General features: G+C 50.0%; 1 protein-coding gene across 2 annotated transcripts in view; it reads left to right on the top strand.

Annotated features, from left to right (window-relative positions):
* Positions 1 to 2135: 2135 nt before the first annotated feature.
* Positions 2136 to 19228, top strand: part of ENPP6 (ectonucleotide pyrophosphatase/phosphodiesterase 6) — a 73784-nt gene continuing 56691 nt past the window's right edge. The window contains exon 1 of one of the 2 annotated variants that reach the window (XM_037055151.1): positions 2136 to 2480. In XM_037055151.1, coding sequence (XP_036911046.1) covers positions 2240 to 2480 — 241 coding nt within the window. In that variant the 5' untranslated portion in view covers positions 2136 to 2239. The remainder of the gene's footprint in view (positions 2481 to 19228) is intronic. The other variant, XM_037055150.1, reaches the window with a different exon arrangement.

Below are 19228 nucleotides of genomic sequence, written 5' to 3'. Positions count from 1 at the left end.
GCCTTTCCTTATTGCTGTTCAGCTCTTATTTCCAGCCTTTTCCAGGTCACAGTGTCCAAGACCAGGGGTGGGACTGGGCAATGCTGGGATTTCCTTGGTTTAAATTCCATCCGATATGTTTCTTTCTTTCTTCCCATGGTGGTGTGTGTGATGAAGGTGCTTACTTGCAGTAGTTTTGACTCCAAACTTTAGAGGAACTGTCTGAACATTATCCTAAGATAACATAGGATCATCGTAAACCAGTAGAGGTTGCATTGGCCACGCCTCTGCCCATCACGTCACAGCATCCTCCACGGGGCCCTGGGAACCTTGGAGATCTGCGGACATGCCAACGAGAGCAAAGTGGTGAAGGGCTGCCCGCCCCCACCGCTGGGCAAGGTGCTCAGGGGGCCACATTTTCGGCTGTACCCCCAGCTAGCTGCAGAAGAAAGCTATGCCCCTTTTATATCCATCTTCAAGGTCCGAGTCCTTAGCCTCTTTCTAGTGAGCCCCGGGGCCACAGAGCAGATCACGTGGCCTGGTGCTGGTGTCTTCACTGTCCAGAAACTCTGGACCCCTCAGGACAGGGCTGAGCACACTCGTCTGCTCGTGCCTCAGACTCACACGCACTCCTAGAGAAACTCTTCCTCAGTGTGTGTGGTGCTGGCCGGCAGCCCTTCAGCCCTCAGCGTGGCCCCCTCTTCTGCCTGCCTCCTCCCTCTTCCACCCTGTCTATTTTTTTCTGTTTAGAATAACAACAGCCCACAAGTCAAAGAAATAGGAATTCCATTGTGTTTTCAAACTAACGACCATTACGAATAAGCTCCCCTCTTTTTCTTATTTGTGAATTGTAAAAGGCAGTACTTGCCTTCGAAAATGGAGTCTGAATCCTGGGTAAGTCCACTGAGATGGGATGGTCACTTGGCTGGTTTGTGTGTGTGTGTGTGTGTGTGTGTGTGTGTGTACCACACAATTTAGAACGTGGCCTGCGGTCTCGTGTAAGGGCTGGACTCTAAATAGGAGAGAACGGGAGGAGAGAAGACACAGGCACGGGGCAGAGGGGAGGGGCATTTTAGAACTGGCCGAGGTCCAGTCTGGTGGCTGGTGTCCTCTGACTGCCTGGGGTCCCTGGAAGCTTTGCTCTGAGCCCGGCAGGTTTCAACAGGCTCGGAGCACCGTTACAGTGCTAATAATCGCAGTCGTGAAGCACTGACTGGGGGCCGTGAGCGTTTTATAAGCCTTTTTAATTTTCTGCCAAATGAAAGACCCGCTGGAGGGAACCCTGAGAATTGGGACTTGGTGCTCAGCCTTTTCGCCCACCTGCGCCTTGCTGACGCCACTGGCCTCCTGCTCCACCTCCAACATCCCTGTCCTTCCCATCCCTGTCCTTCCCATCCCTGTCCTTCCCCATCCCTGTCCTTCTGGTGGGGAAGCCTGAAGCCCCCAAACTTTCTGGCTCTGCTTTTGCATTGCAAAGGCTCATCCTCCAGCTCTTCATCTCATTGCCTGCCTGGGGCTATGCTGCCTCGGAACAGTCTGCCGGTAACGACCCCTGTCGTCTCTCTCTGGAACTTTCTCTCTGGTTCTACAACCCCACTGAGAGCTACCCCCTCCTACAGATGGTTCTGGACACCAGAAACTGGAAAAATAAAGCAATCAACCTTGCCTATAGCTGCGTGTGACAGATAAGTGACGGGGAGAGAGACAAACACTTCGTTTGTGACTGCCCACTGGATTTGATTGTCTCTCGTTTCTACCCTGAGCTGAGAGGTTTGCATTCCTGTGTGTGCCGTCAGGGAAGGGCAGCCGGAGAGTGTAACTCAGCAGAGACGTGGGAAAACGGCAATTTGAAAGATTGCCCTTTTCCCTGGCTCCTCCCTTGGGTGAGCCCAACTGTGAAGTTAGTGTTGACCTCTGTCATCTTCTAAAGTTCCCCCTCTCTGTGGGTGCCTCTATTTCTAGAACATTCACCCCCAAATAATAAGGTTGCGCTTTTCCCCCTGGTGTTACTGCCGGGCTGTGTGGGGACCCAGCTTCTCCGGAGGAGTGGGTCTCCTGATTTTCCAGCAAAGGGTGAGCAGAGAGGTTGTTTTTATAAAAGGGGTGCTGTATCTTTAAATTCTGAACGTGAACTTGGCTCAGGAAGGCCAGCAGTCAAGATCCAGCCCCTAGAAGAGAGAAGAGCTACAGATTCTCCATCCTCAGTCTTTGCAAGGGGACCGCTGTGCCAGCCAGCCAGCTCGGGCAGGTTCCTGGCAGCATGGCTGTGAAGCTTGGGGCCCTCCTGCTGGGCCTTGCCCTTGGCCTTGCCCAGCCAGCCTCGGCCCGACGGAAGCTCCTGGTGTTCCTGCTGGATGGCTTTCGCTCAGACTATATCAGTGACGAGGCCCTGGAGTCCTTGCCTGGGTTCAAAGAGATTGTGAGCAGGGGTGTCAAAGTGGATTACTTGACCCCAGACTTCCCCAGTCTCTCTTACCCCAATTACTACACCCTCATGACTGGTGAGTATCCTGCCGCCTTCCGGGTGGGGAAAAGGGTGCCGGCGTCCCACAGGGAGCTGTCAGCGCCTGGCATCGGAGGCTAATTTAAATGTTCAGGGTTCCCTAATCATTTCGGGGACACCAGAGACAGGCAGGAAGTGTGTGTTCTTGGCTGAGATTTTTTTCATGGTTGTGTTGTTCTCCAAAAATTGTGTTGGATTCTCAGTGTGGAGAACAGAGAGCTACATGATTAGATGATTTTAAGGGAGGGGGGGTATTTGTTTTACAAATCAAACTTCTAGCTCACTCTATTGTTTTTTAAGTTCAAGTTTAGCAAATCAACCAACTGGTCTTCCTGTGTCTGTACCACGTTCCTTAGGTCCCCTTGCTCAGCAGTCGTCTGTCATCCTGGAGGCATTTTGCCTTGTTTACCAATGTGCTGGGCTGTGTGTTACATGTGGGTTCCTGGATTGCTTGGAGGAAGTTTGTCAGCCAAACCTTGAAGTATTACTTAGCCGCGGCCCTGGCCCCTTCTTTTGCCTTTTTGGGTCAGGTAACATAACAGGAAGAAAAAAATGACTGTGTGCTTGAGATTCCCATTTTTTAACATCTAGCATTGGTTTAAAAAAACAAAACAGAACAAAAAATGCCAGCTACTCCAGACTGTGCCTGGGTTCGAGGAAGCTGGGTTTCACCCAAAGATGACCTTCACTGGGATTGCCAGAGTGCCAAAGTGTGTCCATGAACTTGATCTTCTGTCTGAGCCACAGAACAGACTTTCTGCTCACACAGTGGGATTCCCGGCTTCCAGCTGGTTTCGCAGTGACCTCTGTGAAGGCCATCAAGGCGCTCTCAGGAAGAATTTAGCAAGCGGTCCAGGGGTGGTGTCAGGAATGCACTGTTATTCCTGCTGCTCATGCTGAGCCTTGCTGTGGGCCCAGAACAGGGATGAATCTATGGACGATGGTAATAGATGTTCATGGGAAAGGGGTGGGAACTCTTGCATCCCATTATGGAACTCTGCAGAATGGCAAAGCCATAGGAGTCTGGGAAGACAATCAATATCTCTGACTTTCGGTATGGCTGCTCGATGCACGTGCACACAAAAATGCCGTAAAATTAAAGGGGAAGGATACTTTGGAGAACTAGAAACGAAGGCACGGGGAGGAAAGAAGTCAGCCTGTGCATCAGCGAACAATGCGTTTGTTGATTGTTAGACATTTCCCCCACCAGCCAAGCAACCAGCGTCTCTGGGATACAGAGGGTGAACAATGGTCCCCTGGTCCCGCCTTGGCACGCTTCTCCCCTCACAGGGAAGCAGTTTGCCGGCTGCTGGGCCACACACAGATGTCACTGTGTGTCACAACCCAACATCAGTTGCGTCCAGGGAGTTTCATGCACACAGACCGCCCCACTCCGGTCATCTCTCAGAGCCTTACTGGCAGACCCGATTGATTCATCGGCTGCCACGTGCAGTTTCCCTGTCTCAAGGGAAAATTAACAGAATCCATTTCAGAAAGTCAGACTCTGGGGAGTCAAAAAGGACCCTTACAGTCTCCACAGAGGGAACCAAGCCAGTGACGCGGTCTTTTGTTGGTCAGGGCCACATTCCTGAGACAGGCACAAGGAACCATTGGCAGTGAGACTCTGCCATGGAGACATGCCTTCTGTTCTGGAATGGCTGTTCTCACTTGTCCTTTCTGTGTGGGGACAGTGCAGCGTCCCCGAAGGCCTTGCTTGCGCTTTCAAACTGAGTTCAGCCCGAGGGAGCCATGTGTTATGCTTTTACACATAACCTAATTTGAAGGATGGCTCGATATTTAAGTCCTCTTTTCCCTTTTTAAAGAAGCAATATTAACACAGCATGTGTCGAGCAAGGTTCATGTTCGTGTGCAAATGAGGTTGGGTGTGATTTGTCTTGCACTTACTGTCGAGGGGAAGGCTGGGAGATGGCGGCCACGAAGCTGGTCGCGCCTCTGCTGGCCTGGCGCTGACTCGGTGCCTCGTTTAAACCATTTCCCCCAATGCCCGTGCTTGTTTGTCTACCTGAAGCTGAAAGTTTCCTCTTTTTTTAATATAAGGAAAACTATGACCATTGGGAATTAAACATATGGTTTGAGCAGTTGAGTATTTTATGAACTCACAGAAGAATTGTGTGAGATCCTTTTGGTTTTAGGGTCCCTCAGAACTCATAGGAGGAACTATGATCTCATTCCGCTGCTGAGTGAATGATTGCCCCTCAGCCATAAAGCCCTGGTGTTCTCTTTGTGTAATGAGAAAAGGCAGGTTATAGGGAAGAACCCTGGCCTTGGACCCGGGAGACCTTGACTGAGTCACCGCAGGGTCCGGGTGACATGGGAAGACTTGGGACAAGTCGCTTTCCTGCCCCAGTTTCCTTGGTTCCTTCCAGTCCTCATCAGGCCAGGGCCTCAGGTGTTGCCAGACGCAGATGTGAAAATAAGCAATGAGGGGAGAATTAGAGAGAGTGAGGGGAACAGGTGGCAGCCTCTTGGGGGGCCTGCATCTAAGAAACAAGCACATGTCTGAAACTCCTAAGGAGGGGGATTTTGTGGGAAGCCACCTGCATCATGATGGGAAATGAACCATCATGGGAGTTGTAAGAAACCTTGGAAATCGTCTGGCCCAGGCTTTGGCGTGAAGCCACGGTGGCTGAGTTTATTTTCTCCTTCAAAATCCATTTGCATCCGGCCCTGGCTGGTGTAGCTCCGTGGATTGAGCACGGGCCTGTGAAGCAAAGGATCTCCAGTTCGATTCCCAATCAGGGCACATGCCTGGGATGCAGGCCAGGTCCCCAGTAGGGGACACATCAGAGAAAACTACACATGTTGATGTGTGAGAAACATGTTGATGTTTCTCTCCCACTTTTTCTCCCTCCTGTCCCCTCTCTCTAAAAATAAATAAATAAAATATTTTAAAAGTACATTTGCATCAGGACACAGGTGAACAAAAATTCTAAATGATCAGGAAGATCCATCAAACAAATGATTCTTGAGGACACAGAGGATCTTAAAACATGGCCTTTCACCCAGGAAGCCTACAGTCAGGCCCAGGACAGGAGACATATTGTGTACCTACTAATCTAAAATGAATGACAAGGGCTGAAATGTGTCCCTCCAAAATTTGTATGGTGACGCTCCAACCCCCAAGACCTCAGAAAGTCGCTGTATTGAAAGATATGCTTTTTAAAGAGGCTTTTTAAGTTAAAATGAGGTCATTCGCATGGAGCCCTAATCCAGTATGACCGATGTCTTTTGAGAAGGGGAGAGACACGGCCACACAAGGACACCCTGAGAAGGTGGCCATCTGCAAGCCAAGCGGACGGTTCTCACCAGAAACTGAACCTGCCAACACTTTGATCTTGGGCTTCCAGCCTCCAGAACCGCAAGAAAGAACTTTCTGTTGTTTGGCCTCCGTGTCCATGGCACTTGGCCGGGGCCATGCTAGCAAACGAACACAGGGAGACCAATGGGCAGTTCTCTGATACGCTACGGAAGACCAGAGGAGAGGGAACTTCTTGCAGCTGCAGTCGTGTGAAAGCATCACGAAGGAGCAGGGTGAACAGCCACAAGCCTGGCATTTGCCGTCGTCGCTCACGGCATGCACGGGCTCTTTCTGAAGAGGGGTGTGTGGATCAACTGCACGTGAGTTGAAATACAGCCTCGGAGTAACGTTATCAGGATGCTTCCTGCCCGAGCCTCGCTGCGGGTCTTTCTGCGAGGCTACTTTTTGAATGAAATCCACATTTGATTGAAGTAAACTTCAACGTAAAACCCAGGGAAGAAGACCAGTGGCTTGTTCAGTCCAGATCACGGGTGAGGGTGAGTGCCGGGTGTGCTTCCGAGCAACGCGACAACGGTGTTTTGCCAAGGCCAGTGGCAGCGTTTGTTTGCGATCTCGAACTCTTCCTTTTTCATTAAAGTGTAGATAACGCAGTATCGTACTAGTCTCAGGTGGACAGCGTAGTGATTATGCATTTCTATACCTTAGGAAGCAGCTGCTGCAATAAGTCTACCAACAGTGTATTGCTTGTGATATTATCGACCATATTCCCTGTGTGCGCTACACCCTTGGCTTATTTATTTTAAAACATCTTATTTATTTATTTATCTTTAGAGAGAGGGAATGGGAAGGAGAAAGAGAGGGAGAGAAACATCAATGTGTGGTTGCCTCTCATGTGTTCCTTCCTGGGAACTGGCCTGCAACCCAGGCATGTGCCCTGACTGGGAATCGAACCAGCGACCCTTTGCTTCACAGGCCTGCGCTCAATCCACTGAGCTACACCAGCCAGGGCTTTTTTTTTTTAACTAGGAGTTTGGACCTCTTATTCCCCTTCACCTTTGTCACCGACCTCTCCCTTCCCCTCTGGCAATCATCAGTTTGTGCTCTGTATCTATAAATTTGTTTCCGTTTTATTTTGTTTGTTCATGTTTTTGGAAGTTCTCATATAAGTGAACTCATATACACTTTTCTCTGTCTGACTTCGTTTAGCATGTACCCTCTAGGTCCATCCATGTTGTCATAAATGGCAAGATTTCATTCTTTTCTATGGCCAAGCCAATGTTCCACTGTGTGGGGGAGTATCACGCCTTCTTTACCCTTTATCTCCGGGCAGTCTGATGAAGCATCTGGGGAAAGTGGCCCAGACTGTCCTGAGTAGCCAGGAAACCAGTTTAGTCTTCATGGAACATAATCTACCAACAGACGAACACCTGCAGGCGTGAATTTGCTACGTGCAGCACGTTATTATTCCTTGAACATTTAGAAACTAGTGAATGAAGTGCAGGGAGGTGGGATGCTTCACCCTAGACACCAAAGAATGTCGCCAGCAGGGCTGGGATTGGAGGGCGGAGGTCACAGGCTCAGTTCTCACCCAGCGGGGCCCTGACCCAAATCCTAGAGTGTCTGGCAGGTGGTGGCCTCAGACCCAGGGGTCTCCGCAAGGCCGGACCAGGAGTCAGCAAGAGCTCAAATGAAGGTGCTTTATTAATCTTTTACCAGAATCGAAGCAAAACAAAGCATATTAACTGCTTAGAATTGATAATTTGTGTCAATGTGTTTCCCACGGCACTCTTAGAAATTACACCTGAAGCCAGTTCTTCCCAGACGGGCAGGACCCAGCATCCTGGGGTAAGAGGTTGCAGGGGATGTGTGCTTCCCCCCCCCCCCCCCCCCCCCCCCCCCCCGCCCCCCAGNTCCCCCCCCCCCCCGACCTTGAAGAAAACAGCTGGTTTCAATTAAGATCAGCTGTCACTCGGACCAAAGGATATCAATGCAGAAAGTACTGGGAAATCGGGTTTTGAAAAGAGCCCACATCCTTGGCCTTCTGGAGATCGTGGGTTTCCCAGGGGGGCTGCCGGCAGAACCCCAGGCACCCACAGCAAGGGCAGTGTGGGCTCCCTCTCCCCTTTGTCCCAAGATCAGCCCTTGTACGAGGACCTTCTCCCCAGCGGGTCAGCTTCCTTTCCCTCCCATACACACAGGGCTGCCCTCTTTGTCTCCTCCTACCGTCTCTTGTACAACATCCAGTCATGCTCTTGTCTCCACCTGTGTCCTGCCCCATGGGCCAGGCTCAGTCCCCAGGCTTGGGTTTCTGTGCCCCTGGGACAGCGTTGGGCTCAGGCCACTGAGTGTTGGGTTCCTGTCATTCCACCGGCTACCCCTTGGTCCCTCCGGTTGCTTCCCCCTCATCTTCTTCACCTCCCTTTCCTTCAGTTGGCTGTACTTTCAAGACGAGCCACCAAGCCTCCACTTCTCATTCCCCGCACCTTCTACTGCCCAGAGCTTCCTAAGAGCTCCTGTTTCCTCCATGTCCCTGGCCTGCAGTCTGTCTCCACGCATGAACTGGAGCGCTTCTTTTACAACACGTGTCTCATCCTGCAGCTTGTCTGCTCAGACCCTCTGGTAGATGCTGCTTTCACTCCAGGTACAACCTAAAGTCCTTCCAGAACTGGTCCCAGGGGCTCAGCTTGCCTCTTTCTGACCTCATTTCCCACCATGATTCCTCTGGCTTCCTCGCCTGGCCACCTCAGGACACTGGACTTGCTCTTCCTTCTGGCTGGACGGATTTCCCCCTGGAAAGACTCCAGGTTTGCTGCACTGATTTTCTCAGATCTCTCCCCACAGTTGCTGCCGTGGTGCACCTTCCCTAGCCAACCAGATGAAAGGAGCTGACACTACTCTGTCACTGTCTTTCTCACACTCCTGATTTTTCATCTTACACCAATTTGATTATTCTGTTTTCCTCCAATAGGTGTATTATACTGAAGAAGGACTATAATGATTAAAATGTTCAGTGTTTCAGGAAAAGCTGATGATTATTTTGACTTTAGATACTCTTAAACTAATAAAGAAAAAAACTGAAATTATGCTTTGGTTTTTTGTTTGTGTGTGTGTGTGTTTTTATTATGCTGTTACAGTTGTTCCAATGTTTTCCCTTTCCCCAGTACCCCACTTCCCTCCAGCAATATCCCCCCACCCCCACTTAGTTCATGTCCATGGGTTGTGCATGTGAGTTCTTTGGCTTCTGCCTTTGTTATGCTATTCTTAATATCCCCCTCTTTTGTTCCTACCAATTATGCTTCTTAATCCTTGCACAATTTTCCCCATTCTCTCTCTTCCCCCTCCCAGCTGATAACCCTCTAAATGGCCCCCATACCTGTGATTCTGTTCCTGTTCTGTTTGTTTGATTAGTTTGCTTTGGTTTTGTTTTTATTTTTTAAATTCAGTTGTTGATAGTTATGGGTTTGTTGTCATTTTAATGTTCATATTTTTTATCTTCTTGTTTTTCTTAAATAGGTCCCTTTAACATTTCATGTAATAATGCCTTGGTGATGATGAACTCCTTCAGCTTTTCCTTGTCTGGGAAGCACTTTATCTGCCCTTCCGTTCTAAATGGTAGCTTTGCTGGATGGAGTAACCTTGGTTGCAGGTTCTTGCTCTTCGTCATTTGTAATACTTTTTGCCAATCCCTTCTGGCCTGCAAAGTTTCTTTTGAGAAATCAGCTGATGGTCTTATGGGAACTCCCTTGTAGGTAACTCTCTGATTTTCTCTTGCTGCTTGTAAGATTCTCTCTGTATCTTTAAGCCTTGACATTTTAATTATGGTGTATCTTGAAGTGGACCTGTCTGGATCCAATTCAGTTGGGACTCTTTGTGCTTCCTGGACTTGCATGTCTACTTCCTTCACCAAATTAGGGAAGTTTTCTTTCATTATTTTTTCAAATAGATTTCCAATTTTGGGCACCCCTATGATACAAATGTTGGATGGACCTCTTGAACTTGTCCTAGAGGCTGCTTATGCAACCCTCATTTTTTTGTTTTTTTTTTCTTCTTGTTGTTCTGATTGGTTGTTTTCCTTATGTTCCAAATCATTGATGTGATTCTCAGCTTCATCCACTCTACTGTTGTTTCCCTGAAAATTGTTTTTTATTTCAACAGTGGATCCTTCATTTCTGACCGGATCTTTTTTATGCTGCTGTGGTCCTCACTAATTCCTTGAACATCCTTATAAACAGAGTTTTCCACTCTGCATCTGATAGATTGCTTACTGCCATTTCATTGAGCTCTTTTTCTGGAGTTTGGATCTGTTCCTTCATGTGGGCCATGCTTCTTTGTCTCCTCGTGTTGGCAGCCTCCCCGTGTTTGTTCCTGTGTGTTAGGTAGAGCTGCCTTGACTCTGTGTCTTGGTAGAGTGGGCTAGTGTAGTAGGTGTCCTGTAGGGTCCAGTGACCCAGCCTCCCCTATCACCCAAGCTGGGTACTCGAGGTGCGCCCTTCGTGTGGGCTGAGTACACCCTCCTCTTTTAGTTGAGCTTTAGTTGCTGTTGGCAGGTCAATGGGAGGGATTCATCCAGGCCAGTCAGCTGCAAGGATTGACTGTGACCACTGACCACCAACCTCCACCTTCCATGGAGGATCAGCTGTGCAGGGGCAAGGTGGTGGTGCTCCCAAGTGGTCTGTTGCTGTCCACTGGGTGTGCTGGCCCAGGGGTCTCCTGGATGGTATAGGCCAAGGTCAGCCCCCACCTGTGTTTTGCCCAGGGCCACCCTTCCTGAGCTATCAAGCAATCTGAGAAGGTTGCCACTTGTGCTGGGCTTAGAGATTCCCAGGCAAAGTCAAGCTGTGAATCTAAGCTGGCTACTGGTAGTGCCAGGCCTGGAGCTCACTGAGGTCAGCTGTTGCTTGTTTGATAGGATTTACGAAGTTTCAAAGCGTGAGACAAGATCCACTATTCAAATGAAAAAGCAGCTCAGGTGGCCCATAGGGTGGGTGGGGCGGAGTCTCTGGGGATCTCCAGGGCAAACAGTGTTAGCCAGGTTGATGGAGTCTTAGGTATGGCACCAGCCTGCTGGCTCCATGGCTTTGTGTGGGGAGGGCTCAGAAAGGGGACCTCTCCCAGTGTGCCACTGATGCCCTTCAAGCTGCTGCCGAAGTGCTGGAGCTCAGAGGGAGTGAGTCTGAGTAGGTGAGTCTGTGTGTGGGCTCTTTAAGAGGCACTGCTTGGGGCTCCAGCAGTTTCTCCACTGAGTCAATCCCCACTGGTTTTTGCAGCCAGAAGTGGGGATTTATCTTCCTGGCACAGGAACCGTGGGCTGGGGGGCCTGGTGTGGGGCTGGGACTCCTTGCTACTGAGATAGTGCTCCGGAATCTTTATCTTCCACATGTGGGTGAGAGACCACCTCATTCCACACCAGCATCTCTTCTACTGGTCCCAATGGATGTGGTTTCTAGATTCTGAGGTGTCAGACTTTCATTCAGCTCAATTTCTGATGGTTCCGAGTGATGGTTGTTCCATATTGTAGTTGTAATTTTGATGCGGTTGTGAGAAGAGGTGAGCCGTGTCTGCCTATGCTGCCATCTTGACTGAAAGCCCCCGCAATCATGCTTTGTTTTACTTAGACAATTAACAGTCATTTAGGTGAACTGGTTACCTTTTATACCTAGTAATCTTCTCTATCTCAATACATGTCTATCAATTTTGTTTCAAATTTTGACAATAAAGTTGGAGGCAGAAAGAGGTTGGAAGGAGAATTACCATGGGGAGGGGACTGTGCCAAGTAAAGGATCAAAGGCCTGGGGTGCTGGGAATTTAACCAGAGCACTAGTCGTCAGCACAGCCTGAGACAGAGCCTAATTTTAGCCCAGAGTGCTGAAGCCAAGAAAACCAAGGGCACGGGAAAGCGTGAACAAGGCAAATGGTTCAGAACCACACGAATAACTGGTAGAGAACAGGGAAGGCCCCGCTGTGTGTGGTCCTGGCTGTTGGACTAGAGGTGGGTCTGGCTAATTGAAAGGCTGGCAGGGCCTTCCTTGTATTCCCTGGCTGCTCAGGTGGACAGGCTGTGAACACAGGCCTCATGGGGGGCCCCTTAGATATTTGCAAACCTGGTGCTGCAGGCTGACTCGTGCCCCCCACCCCTGGCAAATCATAAGTTGAAGCCTCAATCCCCAGTGCCTTAGAATGTGACTGTATTTGGCGATAAGATCATTCAAAAGGTAATTAAGTCAAAATGGGGTCATCAGGGTGGGCCCTAATCCAATGACTGATGTCCTTGTAAAAAGGGGAGGCCAGAACACTGACAGGTATAGAGGGAAGACACAAGCAGGGGACAGACACCTGTAAGCCAAGGAGAGAGGCTTTAGGGAAGACCAACCCTGATGACACCTTGACGCCGGTCATCTAGCCCCCAGAATTGTGAGCAACAGTTTCCCGCTGTTTAAGTCACGGGTCTGTGGGCATATGTGTCTATGATGGCTCTCAGAAAGGGGTAAGACCGCATGGTGACAAGGATGCTGACAGAGAGTGAAGGTTTTCCTAGACAGCCCACTTCCATCCCCCAACCTGCTGACAGAGCTTCTTCTCTGGGGGTTTCTGCCCTGAAATGGAGGCAGTAACAGTGTGTTAGTTTCCGAGGGGCACCGTGACCACAAGCCAGGGGGCTCTAGTAGACCAGCAGACATGATTCCCTCACGGTCTGGAGGCCGGTCCTCTGAAATCAAGGTGTAGGCAGGCCTATGGTTGCCCCTGGAGAGAACCTGTTCCTCCCTTTGTCTTAGCTTCTGGTATGGCCAGGGGTCCTGGGGATTCCCTGCTCTGAAACTGTCATTGCATCACTTCTATCTTGTCTCCTTCTTTGTCACTCATCATTCTCCCTGTGTGACTTTGCGTGCCTCTTATAAGGACACCAGTCATATTGAATTAGGGCCCACCCTAGTGGCCTCATGTTAACTTGATTACATCTGTAAAGGCCCTGTTTCTAAACGAGGTCACACTCACAGACACTGAGGGACAGAGGTTCAACATATGTTTTGGGGGAACACAATTCGACCCACAACACACGGTGCAGTGGAAAGAGCTGCGGGTTTGGTGCAGACCTGCTTTCTTCTGTTCTGTTGCTTTCTGACTTTCAGAATGGAAACAAACATGTTCTTTTGAGCTTTAATGTTATTTGTCAGCAGCATAGAAAAAATAAAAAAGCACTGGGCTTGCTGTGAAGCCAGAATGAGACACTCTGAGTAAGGCCAGCATTCTAAAATGGTGCATAACCCACACTTTATCACTACGCTTCCGCTGACTCCTGTTGCAGGAACGAGCTGCATTGGAGGCGTACAGCACCTAAGATTTACTTCCTCTCTGCCCCACTTCCTCTTCCTGTGGAGAGCCAGGCTGATAAAGCAAGTCTCTAATGAGATATGCTGCTCGTGCTGCTGACACTGCAGAAGGCAAGCAGGAAATGGCCAAGCAATGTGATGATGCGTAGAACTTCTGCTTGGAGGCGTCGCAAGTCACATCCACACCTGTTTCACTGGCCAAAGCGAGTCCTATTGTAACTGGATGCCAGTAAGTCAGGGGTGCGTCATCCCCCCCCCCCCGCCCCCGCCCACCACCACATGGTGGGCTCAGGAATTTTGCTTCAACATCACAGACACTGAGTGGGTGCTCGCGCAGTTCAGAAGAAACTGGTGGGTCGCCGTGAACACAAGTGGCCCAGAGAGGGTGCATCTAGCACTGAATGCTGAAGAATGAGTGGAGAGATTTTTTTGTAAGAGATGAATTGTGGGCCAGGTCTTAAAAAAAAAAAGAAAACCTATAAAAGTGGATGACATGAGGGACATAATGGGGGCCAAGGCAGAGAAGCATTCAGGAGACAGGGGAAGGTGTGCTCAACCATTCACCGCCCACGTGTGGGTTGGAGAGTGAGAAACGGATGCAATTTGTTAAAAAAAAAGAAACAAAACGACGTTCACTTGATGGAAGGCTTTAAAAGCTAATCTTCTCTCCTTTTCCACGGGGACGCCTGCGCATCTGTCCTTTCCTGTGGGCTGCGGGAAGGGGTTGACTTTGAAGAGCGTGGCAACTGGAAAAACCTGCGGCTGGGGCAATGCATGCACCTGGGAGAACAAAAAGGAGGAGCCCGTGAATCAATTCCAAGGCCAAGAGCTATTCCGAAGTCTGGGGCTCCTAGGAGCAGGAATGAGCAAGTTTGGAGGGCTGTTTATTTGGAGGGAAGTAAATTGTCATCAGAATAGATTTCAAGTCGGAGTTGGATGTCCGCCTGGAGTTGGAATGTTACGGGGTCAGAGACAATGTCTTAAAGGAGAGTTCCAGAAACACGCAGATTAACCAACCACAGGGGTAAAAGAGAGAAATTGCTCGTGAGGGTCCCAGTGCACCCTGGTCCATGACCTTCTTGTCTCTCTGCTCGTCACATGGCTGGTGGAGGATATTTCTCACAGAAGCACAATTAAGTTTGTCTTCTCATCTGCGTGGCCTTTTGTCTAAATTTAGTCACTTATTTCCTAAGGACACCTAACAGCATCTTTTCACCTTTCTACTTAAAATGACAATTTGTCTTAAGGGTCCTGACTAAGCTGCCTAGAGACACAGGCAGGGTGGGTGAGGCGTGGGGCCGCAGAAGCCTCGAGGGCACAAACAGACTCCTGCCTGGAGAAAACGGCGTGTTCCAAGAATTTGTGAAAATAATCTCTCCTGGCACGTCATTATTTCAGCTCGCGTCAACAGATCTCTCTGCGCCGAAGTGCCACTTTTTAAAAAGTGTGTTTCTCTTGGCTCTCCACGGTGGTGAGAGGGAGCTCTTGTTATGCCGTATCCAGTGGCTGGAAACCCGAAGAAGGGAAGAGTTAGGGTGCTGGGCGAAGCTGCAGAACGTGGTGAAAGCTTTTGATTATCATTACGGTAAGCCCCTTTTTAAGAAGGTTCCCCCACGCGGAGCCACTGCGGTCGGTGAACCGGGGCCGATCTCTCCTGCCTCCCCCTCCCCTCGCCCCACTGTTGATGGATGATACGGCCCTCTGCCTCCTGCCAAGGCTTCTGGGAGTTCGGTTGGACCCTGCTGCTCTTGGGACCTGCGTCACCATGCATGCTATGCCAAAAATGGGTTAAAGGACATTTAAAATTAATTCAGAGGGGGCCTGAGTCAGCAGGTTAACATTTATTTCGGAGACACTTTAAACAACACCTACTCATGTTTCATAGTCCCCTTCCGTGAATAGGGCCATTGTCTGCAGTGGCCCAGGCAGGACCTGAGGCAGGTCTGGGGCTTCCCTGGGGCCTGTGTGGAGCGTTTGGCTGCTGCTGGATGTAGTGCTTGATCATAACCTACTCCTATCTCTAGCCCTTTCCACGGTGAGGAGACAGGGCCCAGCAGAGAGGCCTTGGAACCACACATGGGCAGGCTCCCTAGGACAAAGGGCTGCCCAGCCAATGTCATGAACAGACTTTGCTCAGGGATACCGCAGATCAGCTCCCCCAGGTGCCTGCCCCAAGAGCTGCACTCCCATGGTTGCCAGGCCTGAGGCAGGAGGCCAAATGGGGTGGCTGTGGGAATGCGTGCAGGGCACCCGACCGGGGCTGTGGGCTGTGAATGCTCCAGGTGGGTCAGCGGCCAGGCCCTCTGCCCTGTCACCTTGGGTCTGAGTGGCCTTGCATGTTCACCCAAGTTGTCCCCCCAGAACGCCTGACGTGCAGCAGGTTGGAAAGCACTGGTGGGCCAGGGTGGGCAGGGAGGGGAGTCAGTGGGCCAGGGTTTCTTCCACCATGTCCCCCTGAGATGCTGAATAAGCCATGTCACCATCCTGGTCCTCAGCTCTCACTGCTTTAAAATGAACGGCCTGGGCCAATGCAGCCTGGGTTAGCAGTGTTAGCGGTCTACCGCATGAGTGCAGTCTGCCTCCTGGGAATGTTCTAGCTGCTCTGTTCTCGGACTGGGAATGTGGCACTGAGATCCGAGGAGATTCTGAGGAGACACAGGCAAAGGGTGACCGGAAGGGGCTCTTGGTGATAATCTGCTTCTCCTCCTGGTTGTGGTCGACTTGGGCCTCCGTTACACGTTTGAAAGATGTGGTCCGTGGTTAGTGTCACTGGTTGCTGTTGGGCCCCCAACAAGGACTCAGCCCGAGGGCAGGGTGGAGGCAGCGTGGAGGTTCCGTGTCTGCGGATGGAGGGGGCAGGACACCCCCAGGACTTTTCTAGGGTGCTCTGGGCCGCAGGCTCCTCTTCCACATTATGTACACAAAGCAAAGCCTGCTACCTGCTCTGCGGCCTGCCTGGCGTGTCCTGAAGAATGGTCTGCACATGTGAGGCCTTCTCAGGTAGATTTGAGGAAACATTCTGCTTTAACGGTTGAAATCAGAAGCTTTAAACAAACATCGGTGTTTGGGGAAAAACCTCAAATACTGGGCTTTCGCTGCCTCACTAGCAGACCACAGGCCCAGCCTAGAACACACTGCCCACCCTCTCCAACCCCTGCTCCTCAGTCCAGAACAATGAAAGCCCCTCCCCAGCCATAAGCATTCCCTTCCTGGGCTCCAGGGTTCTCTCTGGTGAAGGATGTGGGCCCCTTTGGGGTCCATGCTGGCCTGCGACACTTGCCACCAGGAGTCCACCATAGAGGAGATATGTGAGAAGCAAGGCCATCTCAGGACAGGACGGCACCTCAGAGAAGTCACCAAAGTCCTCACTCTTGCTTCAGCAGCCCCTGGAAAATGTCACCATGTCACCTAGCCTGGGATGCTCCCAGAAGTCAGCCCATATACCATGTGTAAGTGGTCTGATATTTAATACTTCTCGCCCAAGACCCCCCAGTCCCTGGTCAGAAATGCTCCGGTGTGGAGGCAGGGTGCCTCCCACCCCCTGTCCAGCTGGGCTCCACAGGGGGGCAGGAAATGGCAGGCAGCAGGAACACTGACACTCAGAGGCATCAGGGCCCAGCGAGGGCTTCTGCTGGTTCGAGGGAAAGCATCTCTTTAAAGATACGTGAGAAATGAAGAACTGGGGTCACTTATTGGAGGGACACCGGACAGATGAGAGGCAGATGTGTGAGAGAGCTGTCCTGTCGTCTGTCTTTTTGAACAATAGCATTTATCTATTCAAAGTCTTAAATTCAAAGATGTTCCTGGATCCAGTGGAACTTGCTCGTGTCCGGTTGCCCAGGCGGGCATCGTAACCAAGCCCTGGTTGGCCCCTGTTTGGGTTCAGGCTGCTGTAACCAAGGACCACGGGCAGTTCAGTGATTTTTAGTCTATTTACGGAGAGGCGCAACTATCACCACAATCTTATTTCAGAACATCTCCATCACCCAAAGCAACCTTGTGCCCTGTGGTTGCTCACCATTCCCACCTCCCACTCTATTCTCCCTTCTTTCTCCAGGGATTTGTCATTACACTTCATGGGAATAGAACTGCAGAACATGTGTTCTTTCATGTCTGGCTTCTTTCACTTGGAATCATGCTTTTGGGGGTTCATCCGTGTTGTAGCAGTTCCTCGTTGCTCTCATTGGCAAGAAGGATTTCGTTGCATGAATAGACCGCATTTCGTCGACCCATTCACCAGCTGGCACACGTTTGTGTGGTCTCCACTTTTCGGCTACTGTGGGTAAATCTGCTGTGAACACGCACGTACCAGACTCTGTGTGGAACATTATACATTAGGGAACATAAAATTTGCAAATATTTTTCTCCCAGTTTGGGGTTGTCTTTTTACTTTCTTGACAGAGTGTCTTGAAGTACGGATGTATTTAATGTTGAAGCCCTATTTATCTATTTTTTCTTTCATCCTTATACTTTTGGCATCACATCTAGGAAATAATTGCCTACCTCGACATCATGAAGATTCACTCCTGTATTTTCTTCTAAGAGTTTTATATTCTAGCTCTTACGTTTAGATTTGCATCCATTTTGAGGTTTTTTTTTTTTTTTTTGCATATGATGTGAGGCAATTAATTGTCTCAGCACCATTTGTTGGAAAGACTGTTCCTTTCCCATGGGATTTTCTTGATACTTTTACTGAAAATCAACTGGCGGTAAGTGTCAGTTTATTCCTGGGCCCTCAGTTCAAGTCCACACACCGCCCTTACGCCAGGACCACGCTGTCTTGATCACTTAGCGTGGTAGGGAGTTGGAAACGGGGATGAGTAATTCTTTCCACTTGGTACTTCTTTTTGAAGATTGTTTTGGCTCTTTTGAATCCCTTCTACTCCCAAATGCGTTTCAGGATGAGCTTGTCAACTTCTGAACACAAAATAAAACACACAGCTGGGATTTTGGCAGGAATCATGTCCTATCTACAGAACAGTTTACGAGCACTGCCTCCTGAACAATGTTGTCTTCTGACCTGTAAATGTGGGGCCTCGTCCAGTGTCATCAGATTAAAAATTCTCAGCAAGGCTTGGTGGTTTTCAGTGCACAAGTCTTGCACTGCTTTCGTTAAATATCTCTAAGCACTTTATTCTTTTTGACGTTATTGTGAATGGAATTCTTTTCTTAATTTCATTTTTGCAGCATATTAAAACACAATTGATTTTGGGTGTTCATTTTAACATCTGTCTGCCTTACAGAACTTGCTTATTAATTCTAATAGTATTTTGTGAAGGCCTTAGGATTTGCTGATACAAGAATCTACAAGACCACGATTCTTGCAGAAAAATATAGCTACTTCTGTTCTCTAATCTTGATACCTTTGATTGACTTTTATAATCACCTTGGCAGTTATGGAAGGGCATTTTTGCAAATGAGAGACTTTAAGCCTAGGGAGGGTGAGCGGCTGGCCTGAGGTCACCTAGCCAGGAGGTGAGTAAATCAGGACCACACAGAGCTCTGCTGCCCAGCATGCGTCACTCAGCATTTTCACCGCACGGCCTCTGGTCGGTCACATCAGAATCTGAGCAGACAGTGGGTGACCCGAGTCTCCGCAGAACTCCTGTTGTCTTCCTTCATGACGCGCAGCCAGATTCAGTCAAGCAGGGAGCATACTGCGCGTCTCCCGAGTGTTGAAGAATCCACACGTCTACCTGTCGGCTGCGCTCAGTGCCAGGAGCTTCCAAATACCGTCCGTCCGCATAGAATTCTACTGGGCAGGCACAGCCGTCCCCATGGCACACACCAGGAAAGCCAGGCTGGGGCACAGGACTGCACTCTTCACGGTCATGGAGCCCACAGAGAGCAGAGCAGGGGACAGAATGTTGTGTCCTTCCTGTGGCCTCGGGCTCCCTCTCCTCTCCTGCTCCCAGGGAGGGGCAGCACCCCCGGGACAGCCACCCCCTGCCTCTCCACCAGACGGCGAGGTACACGGCCTAGGTCCGCACCCACCGACGCCACAGGGCAAGCATGTCTGCCTTTCCAGGCTTCCTCCAGACTGAGCCAACCCACGGAAACAAACTCCAGTTTAATCCCTCCTTTGTGAGCCTCAATGGACAATGCAAACAATAAGCGCTTCTGGGGTGGAGTATAAAA

This window comes from Sturnira hondurensis, unplaced genomic scaffold (assembly GCF_014824575.4).
Source record: "Sturnira hondurensis isolate 20B ecotype Veracruz unplaced genomic scaffold, ASM1482457v3 Scaffold0008640, whole genome shotgun sequence".
Taxonomy (NCBI): domain Eukaryota; kingdom Metazoa; phylum Chordata; class Mammalia; order Chiroptera; family Phyllostomidae; genus Sturnira; species Sturnira hondurensis.
The sequence above is the reverse complement of the archived record's forward strand: the minus strand, read 5'-3'. Positions and strand labels throughout refer to the sequence as shown.